This window comes from Anabas testudineus, chromosome 15, assembly GCF_900324465.2.
Source record: "Anabas testudineus chromosome 15, fAnaTes1.2, whole genome shotgun sequence".
NCBI lineage: Eukaryota > Metazoa > Chordata > Actinopteri > Anabantiformes > Anabantidae > Anabas > Anabas testudineus.
The window spans coordinates 6,447,614-6,464,329 of NC_046624.1; the positions used below are offsets into that span (position 1 = coordinate 6,447,614).

At 43.8% G+C, this 16,716-nt stretch overlaps 2 protein-coding genes across 11 annotated transcripts in view; both read left to right on the forward strand.

Annotated features, from left to right (window-relative positions):
* Positions 1–4,089, forward strand: part of lyst (lysosomal trafficking regulator) — a 48,518-nt gene extending 44,429 nt beyond the window's left edge. For all 10 annotated transcript variants that reach the window (XM_026356512.1, XM_026356519.1, XM_026356516.1 and 7 more), the window contains 10 exons: positions 73–290; positions 384–614; positions 732–921; positions 1,017–1,153; positions 1,279–1,377; positions 1,814–1,953; positions 2,070–2,167; positions 2,253–2,409; positions 2,498–2,569; positions 2,665–4,089. In XM_026356512.1, coding sequence (XP_026212297.1) covers positions 73–290; positions 384–614; positions 732–921; positions 1,017–1,153; positions 1,279–1,377; positions 1,814–1,953; positions 2,070–2,167; positions 2,253–2,409; positions 2,498–2,569; positions 2,665–2,803 — 1,481 coding nt within the window. In that variant the 3' untranslated portion in view covers positions 2,804–4,089. The remainder of the gene's footprint in view (positions 1–72; positions 291–383; positions 615–731; positions 922–1,016; positions 1,154–1,278; positions 1,378–1,813; positions 1,954–2,069; positions 2,168–2,252; positions 2,410–2,497; positions 2,570–2,664) is intronic.
* A 1,183-nt stretch (positions 4,090–5,272) lies between these two features.
* On the forward strand, positions 5,273–15,008 carry LOC113158190 (guanine nucleotide-binding protein G(I)/G(S)/G(O) subunit gamma-4). The gene is made up of 3 exons (XM_026353919.1): positions 5,273–5,650; positions 6,888–6,994; positions 13,690–15,008. The coding sequence occupies exons 2-3, from the start codon at positions 6,896–6,898 to the stop codon at positions 13,816–13,818; spliced, it is 228 nt and encodes a 75-aa protein (XP_026209704.1). The 5' UTR covers positions 5,273–5,650; positions 6,888–6,895; the 3' UTR covers positions 13,819–15,008.
* Positions 15,009–16,716: the final 1,708 nt, after the last annotated feature.

Here is a 16,716-nt window from a genome sequence, read left to right on the forward strand (position 1 = left end):
CATTTTCCATAGCTTGTTAGAAATTCAAAAACTGTTTTGTTTTTTCTTTTGTTTTTTTTTCCTCCTGCGCAGGTTTTGATTTCGGTGTTCGACAGAATAGCGAGAGGGTAAATCATGTCAACTTGCCACCCTGGGCTCGTAATGACCCACGTCTGTTCATCCTAATCCACCGACAGGCTCTAGAGTCTGACCAGGTCTCTCAGACGCTGTGTCAGTGGATCGACCTGGTGTTTGGCCTCAAGCAGAAAGGCAAAGCTGCTGTCCAGGCCATCAATGTCTTCCACCCCGCAGTAAGTAGCTTCTTAATATCACATTTGACCAGAATTACTGGCACAACACCAGAGCTGTTGTTGCTTACGTTATTTTTGTATCACTTTTCTCAGACATATTTCGGCATGGATGTTTCGGCGGTAGAAGACCCAGTTCAGCGCCGCGCTCTGGAGACGATGATCAAGACATATGGACAGACACCGAGACAGCTCTTCAACGCGTCTCATATCAGCAGAGCTGGTCCCAAACTCATGATGGAGGGCGAATTGCCAGCAGCCATGGGACTCCTGGTTCAGCTGGCCTTCAGAGAAACCAGAGAGCAGTCCAAGGAAATAATCTGCCCGGTAATCAACTGTGGTCTGGCAGTGACTCTGAAAGCCTGCTGCGACAGAAATTACTTAATACACCAACCATGACATGATCTGTTGCTCACCTGCCAATTTCTTCTTCCTCCACTACAGAGCCCACTACCATGGATCAAAGGTCTGAAGTGGGGTGAGTATGTGGGCTCGCCCTCTGCTCCCGACCCTGTGGTGTGCTTTAGCCAGCCACACGGGGAGAGGTTTGGATCCCTGCTTGCTCTGCCAACAAGAGCCATCTGTGGGCTTTCCCGCAAGTTCTGCCTCATGATGATTTACAGCAAGGAGCAAGGTAGGAAGTCCACCACTCAGCCACAAGTCAGACGTACAGGATGCTTTGCACAGTGTTCGGCTGGCTCCATTAATTTTATGTTCTCTACTCTGTAGGAGTTCGGAGCATGCACAGCACAGACATCCAGTGGTCAGCCATCTTGAGCTGGGGCTATGCAGATAACATATTGAGGCTGAAGAGCAAACAGAGTGAACCACCTATCAACTTCATTCAGTGTTCACAACTTCACCAGGTAAACATAAATATCCAGAGCACCTGTTAGTGAAAAGAATTACAGGTCTCTGCACTGAGCATCGACCAATAAGCTTCCAGATTGTTCATTTCTTCTGTCCAACTGTCTCTCTCCCTGTGGTCCAGGTGACCAGCTGCGCCTGGGTGCCCGATGGCTGTCAGCTATTCACGGGTAGCAAATGTGGAGTCATCACCGCCTACAGCAACCGCTTCACCAGCACTACAGTGGGTTTCCATGGCGACGTCCCCCTCTAACCTTCCGCCTCCACATCATCAAACCCCCCTCCCCCCTCCATCTTCCCCTCTTTAGCGAGCCTCACCGTGCTCAAACGCTCAGCTTTATTAGTCACATCACAGTTGCCCTTGAAACACGTTTCCACCGAGCCTACAAGTGGGATTAGGGGTCTGGGAGTTCAGCCATCAGAGAGGCTTTCAGACTTTCATCAGTCCTCAGCAATGCGCAGCTAGATTTCCTGTTTCTCTGTCTCTGAAGGGGGTTTCAGTAGCAATTTATTTGTCCTGTTGAGATAATCCCGCTGAGGATTGATCAATGATATTTTATAGGAAAGAATAAGACCAAAATCTCCCATTCATGCCAATAATAAATAGTTCAGATCTCTGTGTCCTCTGTATGAGGTCTCTAACGTGTGTCTTTCCACAGCCGGCAGAGATAGAAGTGGAATCTCAGGTTCACCTGTACGGACACACAAGCGAAGTCACCAGCCTGTTTGTCTGCAAACCCTACAGCATCCTCATTAGTGTCAGCGACGATGGCACTTGTATCCTCTGGGACCTCAACAGGTCAGTGTGTATGAGATATGACAAAAGATGAAAATGCCTCAATCATATTTTGGGTTTGTAATGAGGATGTAAAGTTATACTGTATTTAATCTCTAAGCTGGTCTGTATTTCTTCAGGCTCTGCTATGTTCAAAGTCTCACAGGCCACAAAAGCCCAGTGACGGCTGTGTCTGCCAGCGAGACCACAGGTGACATCGCAACAGTTTGTGACTCGGGTGAGGAGCCTCTAGAGATATTTATTGCATCACATATTCAGATGATTCCTGACGTGAATCATGACCCCTCCTTGTTTGTGTCCAGTGGGCGGAGGCAGCGACCTGCGCTTGTGGACGGTGAACGGTGATCTGATCGGCCATGTCCACTGTAGGGAGATCATCTGCTCCGTGGCCTTCTCCAACCAGCCAGAGGGCGTTTCTGTCAACGTCATTGTCGGTGGGCTGGAGAACGGTGTCGTCAGGTAGGCAGAGTTTTTCTTAGGTTTGTGTTTTTTATGTCTTCTCAGGTCTTATTCACACTGATATTTTTCCTATTTCCTATTTCCCTAGGTTGTGGAGCACCTGGGATTTGAAACCAGTGAGAGAGATAACCTTTCCCAAGTCGAGCAAACCCATCATTAGGTAACAGAGCTACCACCGAACCGAACATTCAGTTTGATTCAGCAGGTAATGCTGCTAGCTGTGTCTCTGATGACCGTGTCCTCTGTCTGTCTTAGCCTGACATATTCATGTGATGGCCACCACCTCTACACAGCCAACAGCGAGGGGACAGTGATGGCATGGTGTCGACGGGACCAGCAGCGCATGAAGCTGCCCATGTTCTACTCCTTCCTGAGCAGCTATGCTGCAGGCTGACTTGTGTGCCTGATGTTTCTGACTGTCCAGTTCTCAGCAGGAGGAGCTCTCCCCGCCTCCTCCTCCACATCCTCCTCCCCATCAGAGTGGGGAGGAGGACATGTCAGCATGGCCTCAACCTCCCTGAACCCTCCCTGACTTTCAATTAAAGCATCTCCAGCTGAGCAAACTCTACCGCAGCCACCCCAGCATCAAGAAACGAGTATAATATATTAGTATAATATGTATATAAAATATATTTATAAACAGACTGAAGTGCACTGTTGGGAGAGAATGGATGAACATTTGAAGCTGCAACAGACCCTTTTCTGAGAGTGCGTTTGGTTTGTTAAGTCTTTTGTTATTTAGTTTTCCTCTGTTGTGCAAAGATCCTTGCCTGTTGTTCATATTACTGATTCCCGGTAAGCTGCTATCGTCTGGCCAAAACCAGACCCCAAGTGTGGAGTCCCTCTGTCTCTCACCTCCGCCGCGCTCGGCTCTCCTGCGGCGCGCCGTCTGACAGATTGCTGCCGGAGCACGACAAGCGCTTCCTGCTGACGCTGCAGTAGCTGGTAGGAGGGGAGCCCCTCCTCGCGTCTGTCACAGGGAGAGGTCCCGCTCTGTGGGAGTGAGACGCCTCTCTGCTGGGCTGTCTGCTCCACTCAAGTCTGAACACTAGTGTCACAGCTCTGCATCACTTTATATCTGAGCTTAGTGGAGGGGTGGGGGGGGGACGCTGGGATGAATTTGTACCTTGTGTTGCCTGTTGTTCCGTCCTACTTTTGCTGACCTTGACTGGGTGTGTGTTGTGACATTTGCTGTCATGATACTCCTTCTTTAAGACCTGCCTTGGTTGAACCTGTCGTTCTGCATCGAGAAATACTGATCTTTTATTTATGCATTAGAAACCCCCGTGGAGGCGTATCCCTCCTTCTTCACTAAATCCTTTCACTTCTTCTTGAATTCTGAGAAGACACTTTAAGAGCATTAGAGCCCAAAACAAAGAAGATTCTCCCGAATGCCCCTCGGTGTTTACCTGTGTCACATTTTTGCAGTAGGTGGGGAACAGGTTTTATGTTCAGCAGACTGAGGTTACAACAGTTAACATTTCCTGCACTGATGAGATTTAAAGCTGAATTCTGAGTCTTATACACTACACTGACCAATCTGGAAAACATTCGACCAAACCTTTCTTCTCCTCTGATGGATCCATGCAGCTATTCTTTACATTCCCACTCAACTTACCGCACTTTCAGTTTGTCTGTTGTTATGTGTCAAATATAAAGCACTTTTTATCAGTTACTGATGAATCCAAGGAGAGCCAATGATATGTGGTCTTTACATAACCAGACCTTTGATTTAATTCCACTTAATAAATCGAATCCAGAAAGCAATATTAGACACAAACATGCAATAGGTCTTTTTTCTTATCATGTTTCATATAGGAAAAAAAAAACAGTTTGTTTTAACACAGCTGTGAAACAAGTTGTTTTTCCTTTGTGGTGACTGCAGCGCGTCTCTGTGATGATATGATGTTGAACATTTTACTGTTTGTCTTTGACTTGTTTACAAGAAAGGGAATATTTCAGATATTATGACGTCATTCCTTTTGTGTTGTATTTGTCCTCAGCCCAACTCAGATGCTTGTTGCTTTATGAGACATGATGTGTTTGTTTACAGCGTTTTCTTGTTTTCTCTGCAAACTATTCTTTTCTCTTTAAGATCCACATTAGAGATTACATCATTTCTTCTTTCTTTTTTTGTCTCTCTCTCTCTCTTTTTCAGAAAATGGTAAAGAGCAGGGAGGAAATGTGATAACAGACAATGATTTGTGTGTTTTACACAGAAGGAAATATTATTTTCTGTTGAACTTGAGCTATGCATAATTTAAAAATATTGTCTTAGGCTGCTTAAAGTGTTTTGTAATTTGGCTCCATGGACTGAGTTTCTGATAAGTCATGTTTTATGTTTGTTTGTTTGTATATATATGAGGTGTGTGTGCGTGTGTGCGCGTGTGTGTATGGACAAACCAACTGATGAGTATATTATGAATATAAAAATTTAAAGAAACATTACTACAGCTTGTCTTTTGTGTCCATTTCTCACTTTCCTGCGGAGAGAGGTGTTCAGGGGCATCAACAGCAAAAGAAATCCTGGCTGCACCAACTACTGCATTAGATCAGGAGCACAAGTAGGGAAATACAAATGTTGGTCATGGCTCATATAGTTGGAATGAGGGTTTTAATTTGGACGCAGATTCTCCCACAGATTCCCTGTTGTTGTGGATGAGGCCCATCAGTTACTACGGGGGGACCCGGTGATGTCAAAGCTGATGTAAAAATGAAACGGAAAGCCTGCAGATCTCCGGTGCCTTCTGCAGCAATAAAGCAAATTAGAAAAACAGCACAGCAGCCTAATTCGACTAATAGGCGCCTCGGTGCGTTTAGGGTCCGTTTGTACAGTAGAAACACATCCTGGCTTGTCGCTGCTGCAGCTCCTGGTCCGCTGATCGAGTGCTCCCTGCCCCACAGCCTGTATCTGATCGTCATACAGAGGTTTCCCCCCCTGCTGCATGCGTAACATCTCTCCAAGTCCAGCCGTGGTGCTCACCAAGACCTCGCCGCTTGGATCTCATCTTCCTACACGGGAATACGCACGACTCGCACCGGACGAACCGCTGAGGCGACATTAAAACGCCAGGATTCACCTCCACACCGAGACGAGGCTGGGATTTCCACTCATCATTTGATATTTGACAGATCCTCTCTTTTTGTGTGTGTGTGTGTGTGTGTGTGTGTGAGTGTGTGTGTGTGTTGGGTGGAGTCAACCCGGAATTCTCCAAATTGGAAAACCATTGGCACATTTCAGGTAGGTCGGCGGCAGAAGCCTAAATAATCAGCTCATAACCGAGCGATGCAACGAGGCAGCAGGAGATTTTAAGATGATTCCTTCATTAACATCATTAGTTGTTTTCATCATGTGTGGTTTGCTGTTTTCTCTCTAACCAGGGCCGCAGCTCGCACGGTCTGTGTTTGTGTGTGTGTGTGTTTGTGTGTGATCACAATTTAATCCCCTTTAGAAATAAGAGTCGCCCATGTTGGACGGATCTGCATCCACAATTAGCCTCGTTTCATTTGGGTAAAACGTCGCAGACCCCCTGTCCAAGCCCCCAAAAAGCATCCGTGCGAGCGTCAGCGTGCACGAATCGTTGGAGAAAGAAAAAGGCCTGATAGCTTTTCTGCGAGGTTGTGATTTTAAAAAAAAAGCTGGAAATTTAGCTTTAGAGGCACGAAGGGTGGGATTGGAGACATGAAATGAGCGCCTGCAAAACATCTGTGTCCGTTTAAATACAGTTAAATGTGATAAAATAATCAAATCGATGCAGAATAGAAAAGAAAAAATCCACAGTGAGTGTGAACAGATTCAACAGCAGCATCCCACCTCAGTGATCAGCTGCATGTTGTCATGCACACAATTAGAAAAGCCATATGTGGTCAGGTGCATTGTCTCTGTGCTGTGAGGACTGAGGGGGGTCAAGGGGCCTTAAATGAGGTAGAGTCCCCACATAGAGAGACCCAGAGACTGCAGTGGAACACATGAAATGATGTTCACTGAAGAGAAAGTTGAGGAGATGTAGAGGAAGGGAAGTTGTGGGTTTTAATTCCCTTGAAATCCACCCACCGATGTCAAAATGCCCTTGAGCAAAGCACTAGAGCCCCGTGGTGAAGCGTGCAGCTCCAACGAGTTGCGTGTCCAAACGCCTCCTGCATTCAGAACTTCTCTGGCAGCCTGCTATTGTGAGGAATAACAACATCTCTGTGAAGGGGGAATAAAGAAAACTGACCATGCATGAAGACTGACTGAGAAATGACACTGTCCAGCTGCTCCCTTCAAAGCTCTTTCTTCAGATAAAATGGAGCTTCGCTGCTGTAAAGCAGATTCCCCCAGACAAAATGGGTCCTTCAAATAAAAAAAAAAAAAAAAAAAAGGTTGTGGCAGAGAATGGCTGCTCCAAGGGGGGCAGAGACATCGCCAGGGGGGCTGCTGCTTGCTGGATTTTATGCGATGTTCACTGACTCTATGTGTTCCCCTTTGTGCATCACAGGAAGCACCATGAAGGACGGTATTGCCAACAACAGCACGGCCAGCATCTCCCAAGCCAGGAAAGCTGTTGAGCAGCTGAAGATGGAGGCTTGCATGGATAGGATAAAGGTACGGGGGGTTCATTTTTTTTTAATACCTGTGTCCATGAGCAAACATTTGCATCATTTTTTAAAATACCAAATCTGCAATATGGGAAATTTGCAGCGTGGACATTTTTTGGTGGTGTTTAGAGCACCGCTGTATCTTTATGAGTGACTCTCATCAGCTCTCAGCAAACACTTTATTGGTTTTATGTCTGAACAAAGCACAAAAATGGTATTGCTTGGTTGGAATTGGAAACGTTATCATATTTGATTGTCAGCGTCTTAGTGAAGTGAAGATACACCATTGCTGAGCTGAAGCGTGGATGCTGTTGTTATCCAGAAACGATTAAAAACACATCAGTGAGCCGCACTTGGTGACATGCTCGTCCATTACTAACAACATTTTAGTCAATCACACATGCATGTGCATAAATCTGCAGCTCACAGTCCCTGTTAGTGCCGCTATTAATGCACTGACGGTTCCTGACTGTTTCAAAGCACAGTTATAAGTTAAAGGCAGAAGTGGAGCTTTGTTGATTATCTAGAACAAGCAACAGTCCGTATCTTGCTTCCTATGTTCACTGTTGTGCATTATTTGTCATCTCAGTGCATGTTGTGTAAAACTAACTCCACCAGTTCCCTAATGGCACTTTAAGGTGTGATCAGAGTGGACTGTTTAAACTGAGATCAGCTTCTTTATTTCACAAATTCTTCATCAACCCCTGGTGACTACATTACCCATAGTTCAATATTGGCAATAGACAAGGGTACCAACAAAATGAATGTTTCTCAGCCTAGTTTGGTCCATGTTCTCTCAACAGGCTTCGCACGAAGCCTCAGTTCACCCTGAAAGCACCACTGTTGTCATCTCTACCGTGCAGAGCTAGGAGACCCAGGTACCCCCCGGGCGGTGACTGTGGGGGAAGCTGTAGACCACTTTGAGTCGTCTTTTCTGACCATGAGTTTGTCCTTGGTTAGCGCACGCAGGGTTCCTCCTCATCTTACATCGTCAGTGTTTGATTTCTGCAAGGGTGCAGCAGGCCGTGAGCTTGAGGTCACCGATTCAGATTCTTAGACTCAGCAAAGAAAATCTAGACGGTTAAATAAGCCATTGCTCAATAATATGCCTCAGCCTCGTGCGGCTCCACCAGACTTTTATTGTGAAGCAGTAAAGAGAGAGACCTTATCAAACAAGTCCTGGTTAAACATTTAAACATTGACTTCTATACTCTTGAGGGTGCAGGTTGGTCACCGCGCTTTAAAATGTTATAATACTGTCACCATAAATAGAGATTTCTATATGACCTCTACTGATTGAAGAAGTCTTTATTTTCACTTTGTCATGTGTTCACCACGTTTCACATTCTTATGTTTGTGGAGTGTGTGCGGGGTGGGGGGGGTGGGGGGGCGCTTCTCACCATTTTTCATGAACCACTTCTTGTGCAGCTTAAAAAGCTCATGTCATCATCTCATTCCTCATGCTCCTCATGTGCGCGGGGAATGATTGCCCCACAACCCCCGAGGCTGTTGGCTCGACGTTATATGGAAACCCGCTCTATACCATCATCCCTACTCAGCACAACAAAAGCAAAGCAACAGAGATTATCCCCAGCTTGTAATCAAGGTTGGAAGACGTATTTAAACGACCCCTGAATTAACCTACGAGTTGACTACAACTGCTGTGTAGCACCAAAGATCCACCAAACGTGGATCTACACATGGACCTTTTCTAACTTAGACCAGTTTAGTCCATCAAAATAAAAGCACCCCCAATTTTTACTAAAAACAATATTTATGATATTGATTATTATAAACACAAAATTAGAAAACATTCCATAATATTCTTCTTTTACAACATTTAAACAAATAAAAAGAGTTGTAGTAGTACTATTAGTACTACAGTATTTCGAATGCACTGGTGAACATTCAACATGTTTTGCCTTTTATTAGGTGCAGTAAGGAGATAACAGGAAATGAACCCCCGCCCAGATTGAAACTGCAGATGTTGGGATTACATAATCATCGTCTTAAAGCCCCCAGAACCCCCAGGACACCAAAGCAATTATTGACTTTGGTTTAGCAATTTCTCGCTGTTAAGATAAGCTGGTGACAACAACAAACCTGGAAGGTCCAGTATTAGGCTTAACACGGGCGACACGGCGGCGTGAGACCGACTTGACTCTGCTAATTAAAAAGAAGCTGCACATTGTTCAACTTGTTCAACTTCTGGAAACTCATCTAATCCATTTTGACAAGTGAACTATCCTCTCAGCTCTTTGCATTTACTCACTATGTTCAGGCATAAACCCATAAATGATGAGTTTTCCTATTTTCCTTTGCCTGTTTGTTGGGAATGGAAAGAATAAATGTGTTGTTACAATTAGTGGTGACAGCACGACAGAGATATCTGAGACTATCTCAGTACGGATCACCAGGCAAGAAAGACGACAGCGGCATCAAGTGTAACAAGGCTGTCTAACTTGTAAACTATTCATTGCTCGAATGCAAAATGAGAGCGTGCATAATAATTGGCTGTCGTGCCCAAAATAGAGCGCAAACAAAGTAAAGTAAGTTGTTTGCAGTAGTGCTGAGTGTGATGAGGGTGAAGGTAAGTGATGTTAGGTTGTTATCACAGATGAGCTGACAAGTGTTTAGATCACTGAAGAGATTTGACCTCAGCATCTTACATGAAAAAAAAAAAAAACAAAACCAAAAAAACACACACACACACACACACACACATCAGACCTGAATTTAAATGACTCTTAAATGTCACGGTTGATTTTTATCTGAAAGGTTTTCACTCCGCTCCACAGAGGGGGCTGACAAAAATGTGAGCTCGCTGCATAAGTGACTGACAGAGTGCATCTTCTGTCTAATGTGAAAAACCTTTCAGCGCCAGAGTTGCAGCTGTTAAAAGCCCAGTTTCAACGGTGGCATATTTGAGTTGGTTTAACTGGTTTCATTAGGGTTTCATGGGGCCGAGCTTCTCGGCTCTTCAAAATATGTAAATCAATCGCCGAAAGTTTCAGCTGAGCGTGACGCCTGTCGTCGAAAAAGCTGCACATAAGACGTGGGGATGGTCTTTGTAGCAGTGCTCACATTTCTCAACACATTATGTTCAACGACATACTTAAAAATACATTAAGGACGAGAATTACTTTGATCAAGTCAGCGGGCCACGTTAGGCTTTAGGCAGTTAAATAAATATTGTATTTTTCTTATTTCTATACGTTATTCTTATTCCAGAACAGGAGGAGCTCTTCAGCTGCAGCGCGGCTTCACGTTTCTATTATTTTCCCAGCAGTTGTTGGATGATTGATAGGCGGGCAGCTGCTTGTGCTTTATTAGGCACTTGACACATCAGATGTGGAGATCCAAGTAATTCTTCATTAATGTACTCTCTAAAAAAAAAAGAGCCACTGAAGTAGAACGTGGCTCTAAATGAAAGAGAAGACAACAGACAGTTGGTCATATCTGACTATCCCTTAAATTTAATGAAGAGATCTGACGAGGGGAGAGCGTGTATCAGTGAAGAGTGGTCTCCGTGCTGCTGATTGAGGGATCACCACATTCTCATTAATTGCTCAATCAGCCAAAGGAATGTGATCTGTGCTAATTAGAAGGACTCTCCTTCCATCATGGGGCTGCAGTGTAATTACAGTCAGTCTGGGCCTAATGACACACAACGTGCAATAGCACTTTTTGTCCTTTGGGGCTCCCGTTCTCTGCAGAAACTCTGGCTTCACTTATGATAATATTGTAACAATTGCGTTTACTTTGATTATGAGAATAATTACGTTGTTTACTTGCATTGAAAGAGAAGGCTTTATTAATGTTTCCATTTTGTGCAGGCGTGTATACTCGAGTTAATGACTGGATCGCGTAGTCTGGAGACACAAAGCCTTTGAAATCAATATGCAGCTAAATACTAATCAACCATTTTGAGTATATTAACCCCTAACACTCACCACAGAACTGTTGTGCATGCTGTAAACTTATCCACTGATGAGTTGACATTTCTTTGTCCCATTGATTTTTCCTTTCTTCTATTTCAACCAATGCAAAACGAACTATCCAGCATTGCTCAGAGTTCAAGGCCTGATCCAGACGTGTTTTTGAGGCGGGTCTTGTCAAATTCACCAAAGAAAATGTCACCTGTGTTTTCTGAAACATCACGTAGAGGTGCACTGTGCCGTCTCCGACTTCTCAGCCTTCATCAGGGGCAGAGTCGTTGCAAAAACATGCACAGAGCAACAGCACATATGGCGTCTTATGAACATGAATAATGGAGATTCGTTAGGTGGCGTGAAGTAGCTGCAACAGTTAGTAATAGAGCAGAAACACGGGGGGGTAACCAAGCGTGATAACACTGCTTTGTCATTCTGCTTTATTTTTTGGGGGTGGGGGGCTTAATGTGTTGCTTTGCTGGTTGCTCTTATGTCTCATCACTCTGCTTTAATTTTGAATTTCATGTTGGTAATTTCTAAAAGAGGATATGTGGTGAAAAATTCAACAGCAGGAGCAGGAGACACAGTAGTTAGACGTGTGTATTGTTGTTTTCTCCGTGTTAGCAGTGAAACAATTGTTTCATTCATCATTCATGATGTCCTCATAGAAGGAATGATCTTTTGGTGATCCCTTGAATTTTGCGTTGATGTTAGTTTTCTTTGCTGAATGGACAAAAACCTGCTGACCTGACGCGTTTCCATCTGCCTCATGTGTCCTTTACCAAATGTGTGCATGCTAACATACTAAATTAAGAACACGACCATCGTAAACATTGGGCCTGTTGAACATTGTCACCTTGAGCGACAGATGTTGGCATTTAACATCTGTTGCGTTTAACGTTTGCCGTCTAATTACAGCCCAGATTGTCGCATTACAACCTCACATAGCTGCTTTTTTCCCGAGTTTCTTGTAGGCAGGGCGACAGCTCAGTGCTTTTTCAGACTTTCTGCTGTGTGTGACCCCCTCAAATGAAGCAGTGACCCCGCATCAGAAGTTACGGCCTTAGTGTGGATATGAACTGTGAACAGTTCAACTTCATTTTAAGACGGTTTCATGTGAAGGATTGCTGGATGCCCCGAAGAGGTGAAAGTATCCAGTTCTTCACAACCACAAAACTAAAATTGGAAAAAAGAAAGATTTTCTTTATTACACCTATAATCATCTTCTAACCCCACATATTTGCCTTAGGAGGGAAACCCAACCTAGATAAAGAATAACGAGAAGGTGCTGTGCTCAAATCAAGAATGACGTCCTGGTTTATCGTTGAGTGTTTTTACATTTCAACATGTCAAATTCTCTCAGAAGGTTAAAGGATAAAGCTGGTTCCATGTTTGTCTTAATGTCAACTAATGCCATGAAAACCTAACGTGCATTGATCCACGCCTGAAAACAGTCCTCGACAAATGCTGTTTGATTAACGTTGGTGAAAAACTGCAGTGCCCAGTTGTTATTATAACCTTTTTCTAATTTAAAAGCCTACTGTATCTTTATGAAGCATTTTATTAAAGTAGGAATGAACGGTCTTGCATGAGTGCTGTAGAGCTATTGATCATCAACATCCCTTAGAAAGGTTTCGTTTTTCTGCTGTGATGACAATAATGTAATAATCCATGTGTAAGACCGGCGCTGATCAGGCACCAGGATGGATTTTGTGCACAGTATTCTCCAGTGAGAGCAGCAGTAGGTGAGGTGAAATGGCAGGACGGAGATCAGATGGCTCTGTCCTCCACGTAGATCCCGGAGCCCTCGCTGTCCCTCTGATGCAGCTGCTCCTCCGCTCTCCATTTGAGGCACCCCCCCCCACACACACACACTCATCTCCCTAGTGGAAACCTACAGACAGTCTGACTGAACTTTAATATTTACAGTCACTGTTTGAGTTAAAAAAATAAACTACAAATATGCATCATTTCACCTTAAGGCAGGAAATGTGTTGTTAGTCCCGCCCTCATCTGACCTCAGCTGGTCAAAGTCCCAGCTTAACACCTGTCAATCAATCAAATGAGCTGCCAGTTTCTCTCGCCTGAGGCTGAGGTAACAGGCAGTGCAGTCACCGCAGGCACTGATGAAGCAGAAACATGGGGGGTAGAAAGAGCTATCTAACAATCACCCAGATTATGGACATGGTTCATCTGGTGCAAATTCAGATCTGGAATCATTTTGCACCTTTGTCTGACGGTGAGACAAGAAGACCAACATGAGCTCCACTTCAGGTTTATCAGGATGAAAACAGGCCACGCACTCTTCTCCAGCAATCCATCCATTATTCACCTTGCCAAATGTCTTCAGCTGCCTTTGTTTCCAACATCGTGGTGTTTGAGTCTCATCGTCGATTATCATCAAGCAACCAACGACGTTAACATCATCTTTATATAATGCTATTTTTTGAGAGTTTGAGAGCAAAACGCCCCTAGTGCCATTATCAGGCCCACATTTTAATCTTTCATTAATTTGGTTAATGAATAAATTAGATGGAAATCTAACGGCCATCCCATCCGCTACACCTTTGCTTTGTGTTTAGTGCTATTTAGCAAATGTTTGCATTAGTCATGCATCAGCACTGTGGGCATGTTTGCATTTAGCTCAAAGCACTGCCATAAAACCTTGTAGAGCTGCTAATGTGTCCAAAACAACAAACACTATCCTCTTTAAAGCAATTTTCAAAACACAGTATATGTCTAAATGTATATGTCTGTCTTAATATTTCAGGTATCCAAAGCAGCTGCAGACCTGATGGCGTACTGTGACGCCCACATACGCGAGGACCCCCTCATCGTGCCCGTCCCTGCCTCCGAGAACCCTTTCCGCGAGAAGAAGTTCTTCTGCACCATCCTCTGATGACCTGCTGTTAGAGCTGTACAGGTGCAGGCATGGCGTTGCCTGGCTCCTCTGTCTTCACCACACCTGAAGCTACTGGCTGTAGGCGTTGAGTTGAGTGTTGCCAGGTGGACATTCTGTTGTTGGTCAACTCTGTCCTGGTGGCTGAAGGTTTTGGGGGAGTCAGCTACCGAACTGGCAACCCAGTGAGCGTATCATGTCTTGTTAAATACGTTTGTTATTGCTTTGTTATTAGAGAACAGCCTTGCTCAGTGCTTAATGAGATGAGAGATGTATTTTCTTTTTATTTTATTGTGCTAGATCTTAACATGCCTCAGGAAACAGAAGTTTGCCCAGTGTCTGTAAATCTCCAACGTGATTTGAGTTAGTTTTATTTATTGCTTTCAGTGCACAGGTTTGAGTATTTGTAGCAACAGTTACCGAAGTTCCCACTGAAATTTGACACTTCCCAGTGGTTTCGATTTCAATTTGCCTCTAGAGTCGGTAACAATTAACCTGCTCGTTTTAGTACTGCAGTACTGTCAGATTCCAATTAGAGAACAGAAACCTTATCTCACGTAGTAAATGATTTCAGTTTGTGCAAACTGCACTCGTAACGAGGAGGAGGAGGAGGAGGCTCCACATCGGTTCGGCTGCGAATAAGTGAATGAATAGAATCTGTGTTTATTGGAAGGTGCAGAGCTAATGTTTCAACGGCGAGATGAGTTCTTCTGGGTTATCGCCGTGCAAACAACCCTCAAGTCAAAAATAATTTATGATTCTGCCGCCTCCTTCGCAGGACACGCTCTAATGCATTCTACCTTTACTGCTCTGTTAGATTTCCTCTTCGTATTCTTCATCCAAATCAGAGCCACTATCACGTTAATCCCGCTGCCTCCCGACTGGCATATTTTTTGCAAGTTGCAGAATATCTCTCCCTTCTTACTTCCTTCTTAAGGGTCTTATTTGTTTTCTGGGCATGTTTCCTGAGCCTGATACTTTTTTGCCTGTCCTAGAGTGAATGGCAAGGCCTTTGACATTAATGCCAAACCAGAGGCCTGCATGTTTCTCTGCTCCTTTTTGACAGCCCCCTCTGTTTCCGAGGGACTGTCAGTCTTTTAGAGTGTACAGTATGTTACAGTGCCAATTTCTGTGAGAGCAGTGTGATCGTCACACTGTGGTCCCACAGCCTTTTCTTTCTGTTTGGTTTTGTTTTGGAAGAAAAAGCACACTGTTGAAACATTTCCTTTACATGGTAGTTGAACAGCATTTGCGAATTTTTACAATGAATTGTTATGATCGATATTAATATTGTTATTATCAGTAGTATTATTGAATATTTGTTGCACAGCACTGACAGCTACATGACGTGTAGTGCTATTAAGCTTGTATGATACTTAGGGGGAAAAAAATTTATAAATCATGCATTTATTGATACTATCTGAGTATTTTTTAAAAACGGTGGTGAGGGTCGGTTTACATTCTATGATCCCTTTGGTGGTTCAGGCTTTTTGCATCATCATGTCTGTAAAAGTAATGGACACTTCTCCTCGGTACTTGAATAGTCATCACATTAGGAAACAATTTCTGATACTGGTCTGTCACAAACACAAACTATTGGACTCAAATTGTTTATAAAGATAATTATTGGCATTATTTACTATCGAAGAAACCCGAGGCAGACCTCAGGGTGCTCTCACTGACCTCATCTTAAAGATGGTGCCAAATCTGAAACACCTATAAAGGCTAGAGATGAATATTGCATGGATTTATTTCTATCTCCAAACAGAGAGAATTATTATGATATGAAATATTGCCTCTTCATTGACTTTCTGGGTGCTAGTCTGCTCATAATAATGTCATTGGAGTCCGGATATGTCAACAATGTGCAGCTGTATTCTTGAACAGTATTATCATTCTGGGGGGGGGGGGAGTATTTAAATAGCAGGCTTTGTAAATCCTTTGATGGATCAAGTGAATTAAAGGAAAACGGCAATCCGAATGCGCTGCGTCTTTAATTTTTCTGCTTGGTGTCTCTCTCTGACGTTTCGAGATGTGGTCCGTCTGATCACGCTGATAACATAAAAGGCCACTGCAAATCGTTCTGTTCTCACAGGGGAACATGATATTCTGGTGTGTAGTGGGGACCTCCTGTGGCTGAGCTGAACCACAGGCCATCTGGATGCACTGTTCATGTGTCGTGGCATTTTCATTTTAAAGGATTATGATTTGATTCAGCCTCAGCCAGTTTGCCCTCTGCAGTGGAGACAGGAAAAGCAGCGCATCCGCTGACACTGCAGGTCGGTGAAAAATAATGAAAAGAAATCATAATTTGGGGTGTCGCCCGCTGAAATCAACGCTCTGTTTTTTGCTATTTTGTGTGTCCATCCGTGCATGTGTTCACAGCCTCACCAGTAGGTTTAGTTCATGGTGACACTTTTCAGACACTCTTTTGCTAAACTAAAGACATGGACATACAAGTGATTTGGTGATTTGATGCCACTGGTGACATTCAAGTTATAAAAATCTGTAGAAGCAACACTGACACTTTCAGATGAATGGTATTGATAAGCTGAGTCAGCTATTCCTTATTGATTTCCCTGAACTGAATCCCTAAAGAGCAGGATGTAATCAAAGAAAAGCAGAAGACGTTTCTTTAAACCTTGGCACAGCTGTGGCGTGGATTATTACCAACATTTATTTCAGGTTAAAGCCACTAAAACATATTGTGTCTATTAGCTTATTAATAAGAATAATGAGCTTGACTTTTCTCTCTTTCTTTTTGTGCTCTCCTTCTGTCCTGTGAATCAATCAAAATTCAGCATATTAATCCAAAAGTCATATGAGTGTTTGGTTACTGTGAATAAAGTCAGATCTGTCCACTTCCTTAAAGTCCCGCTGAATCCGATTGGCACACTT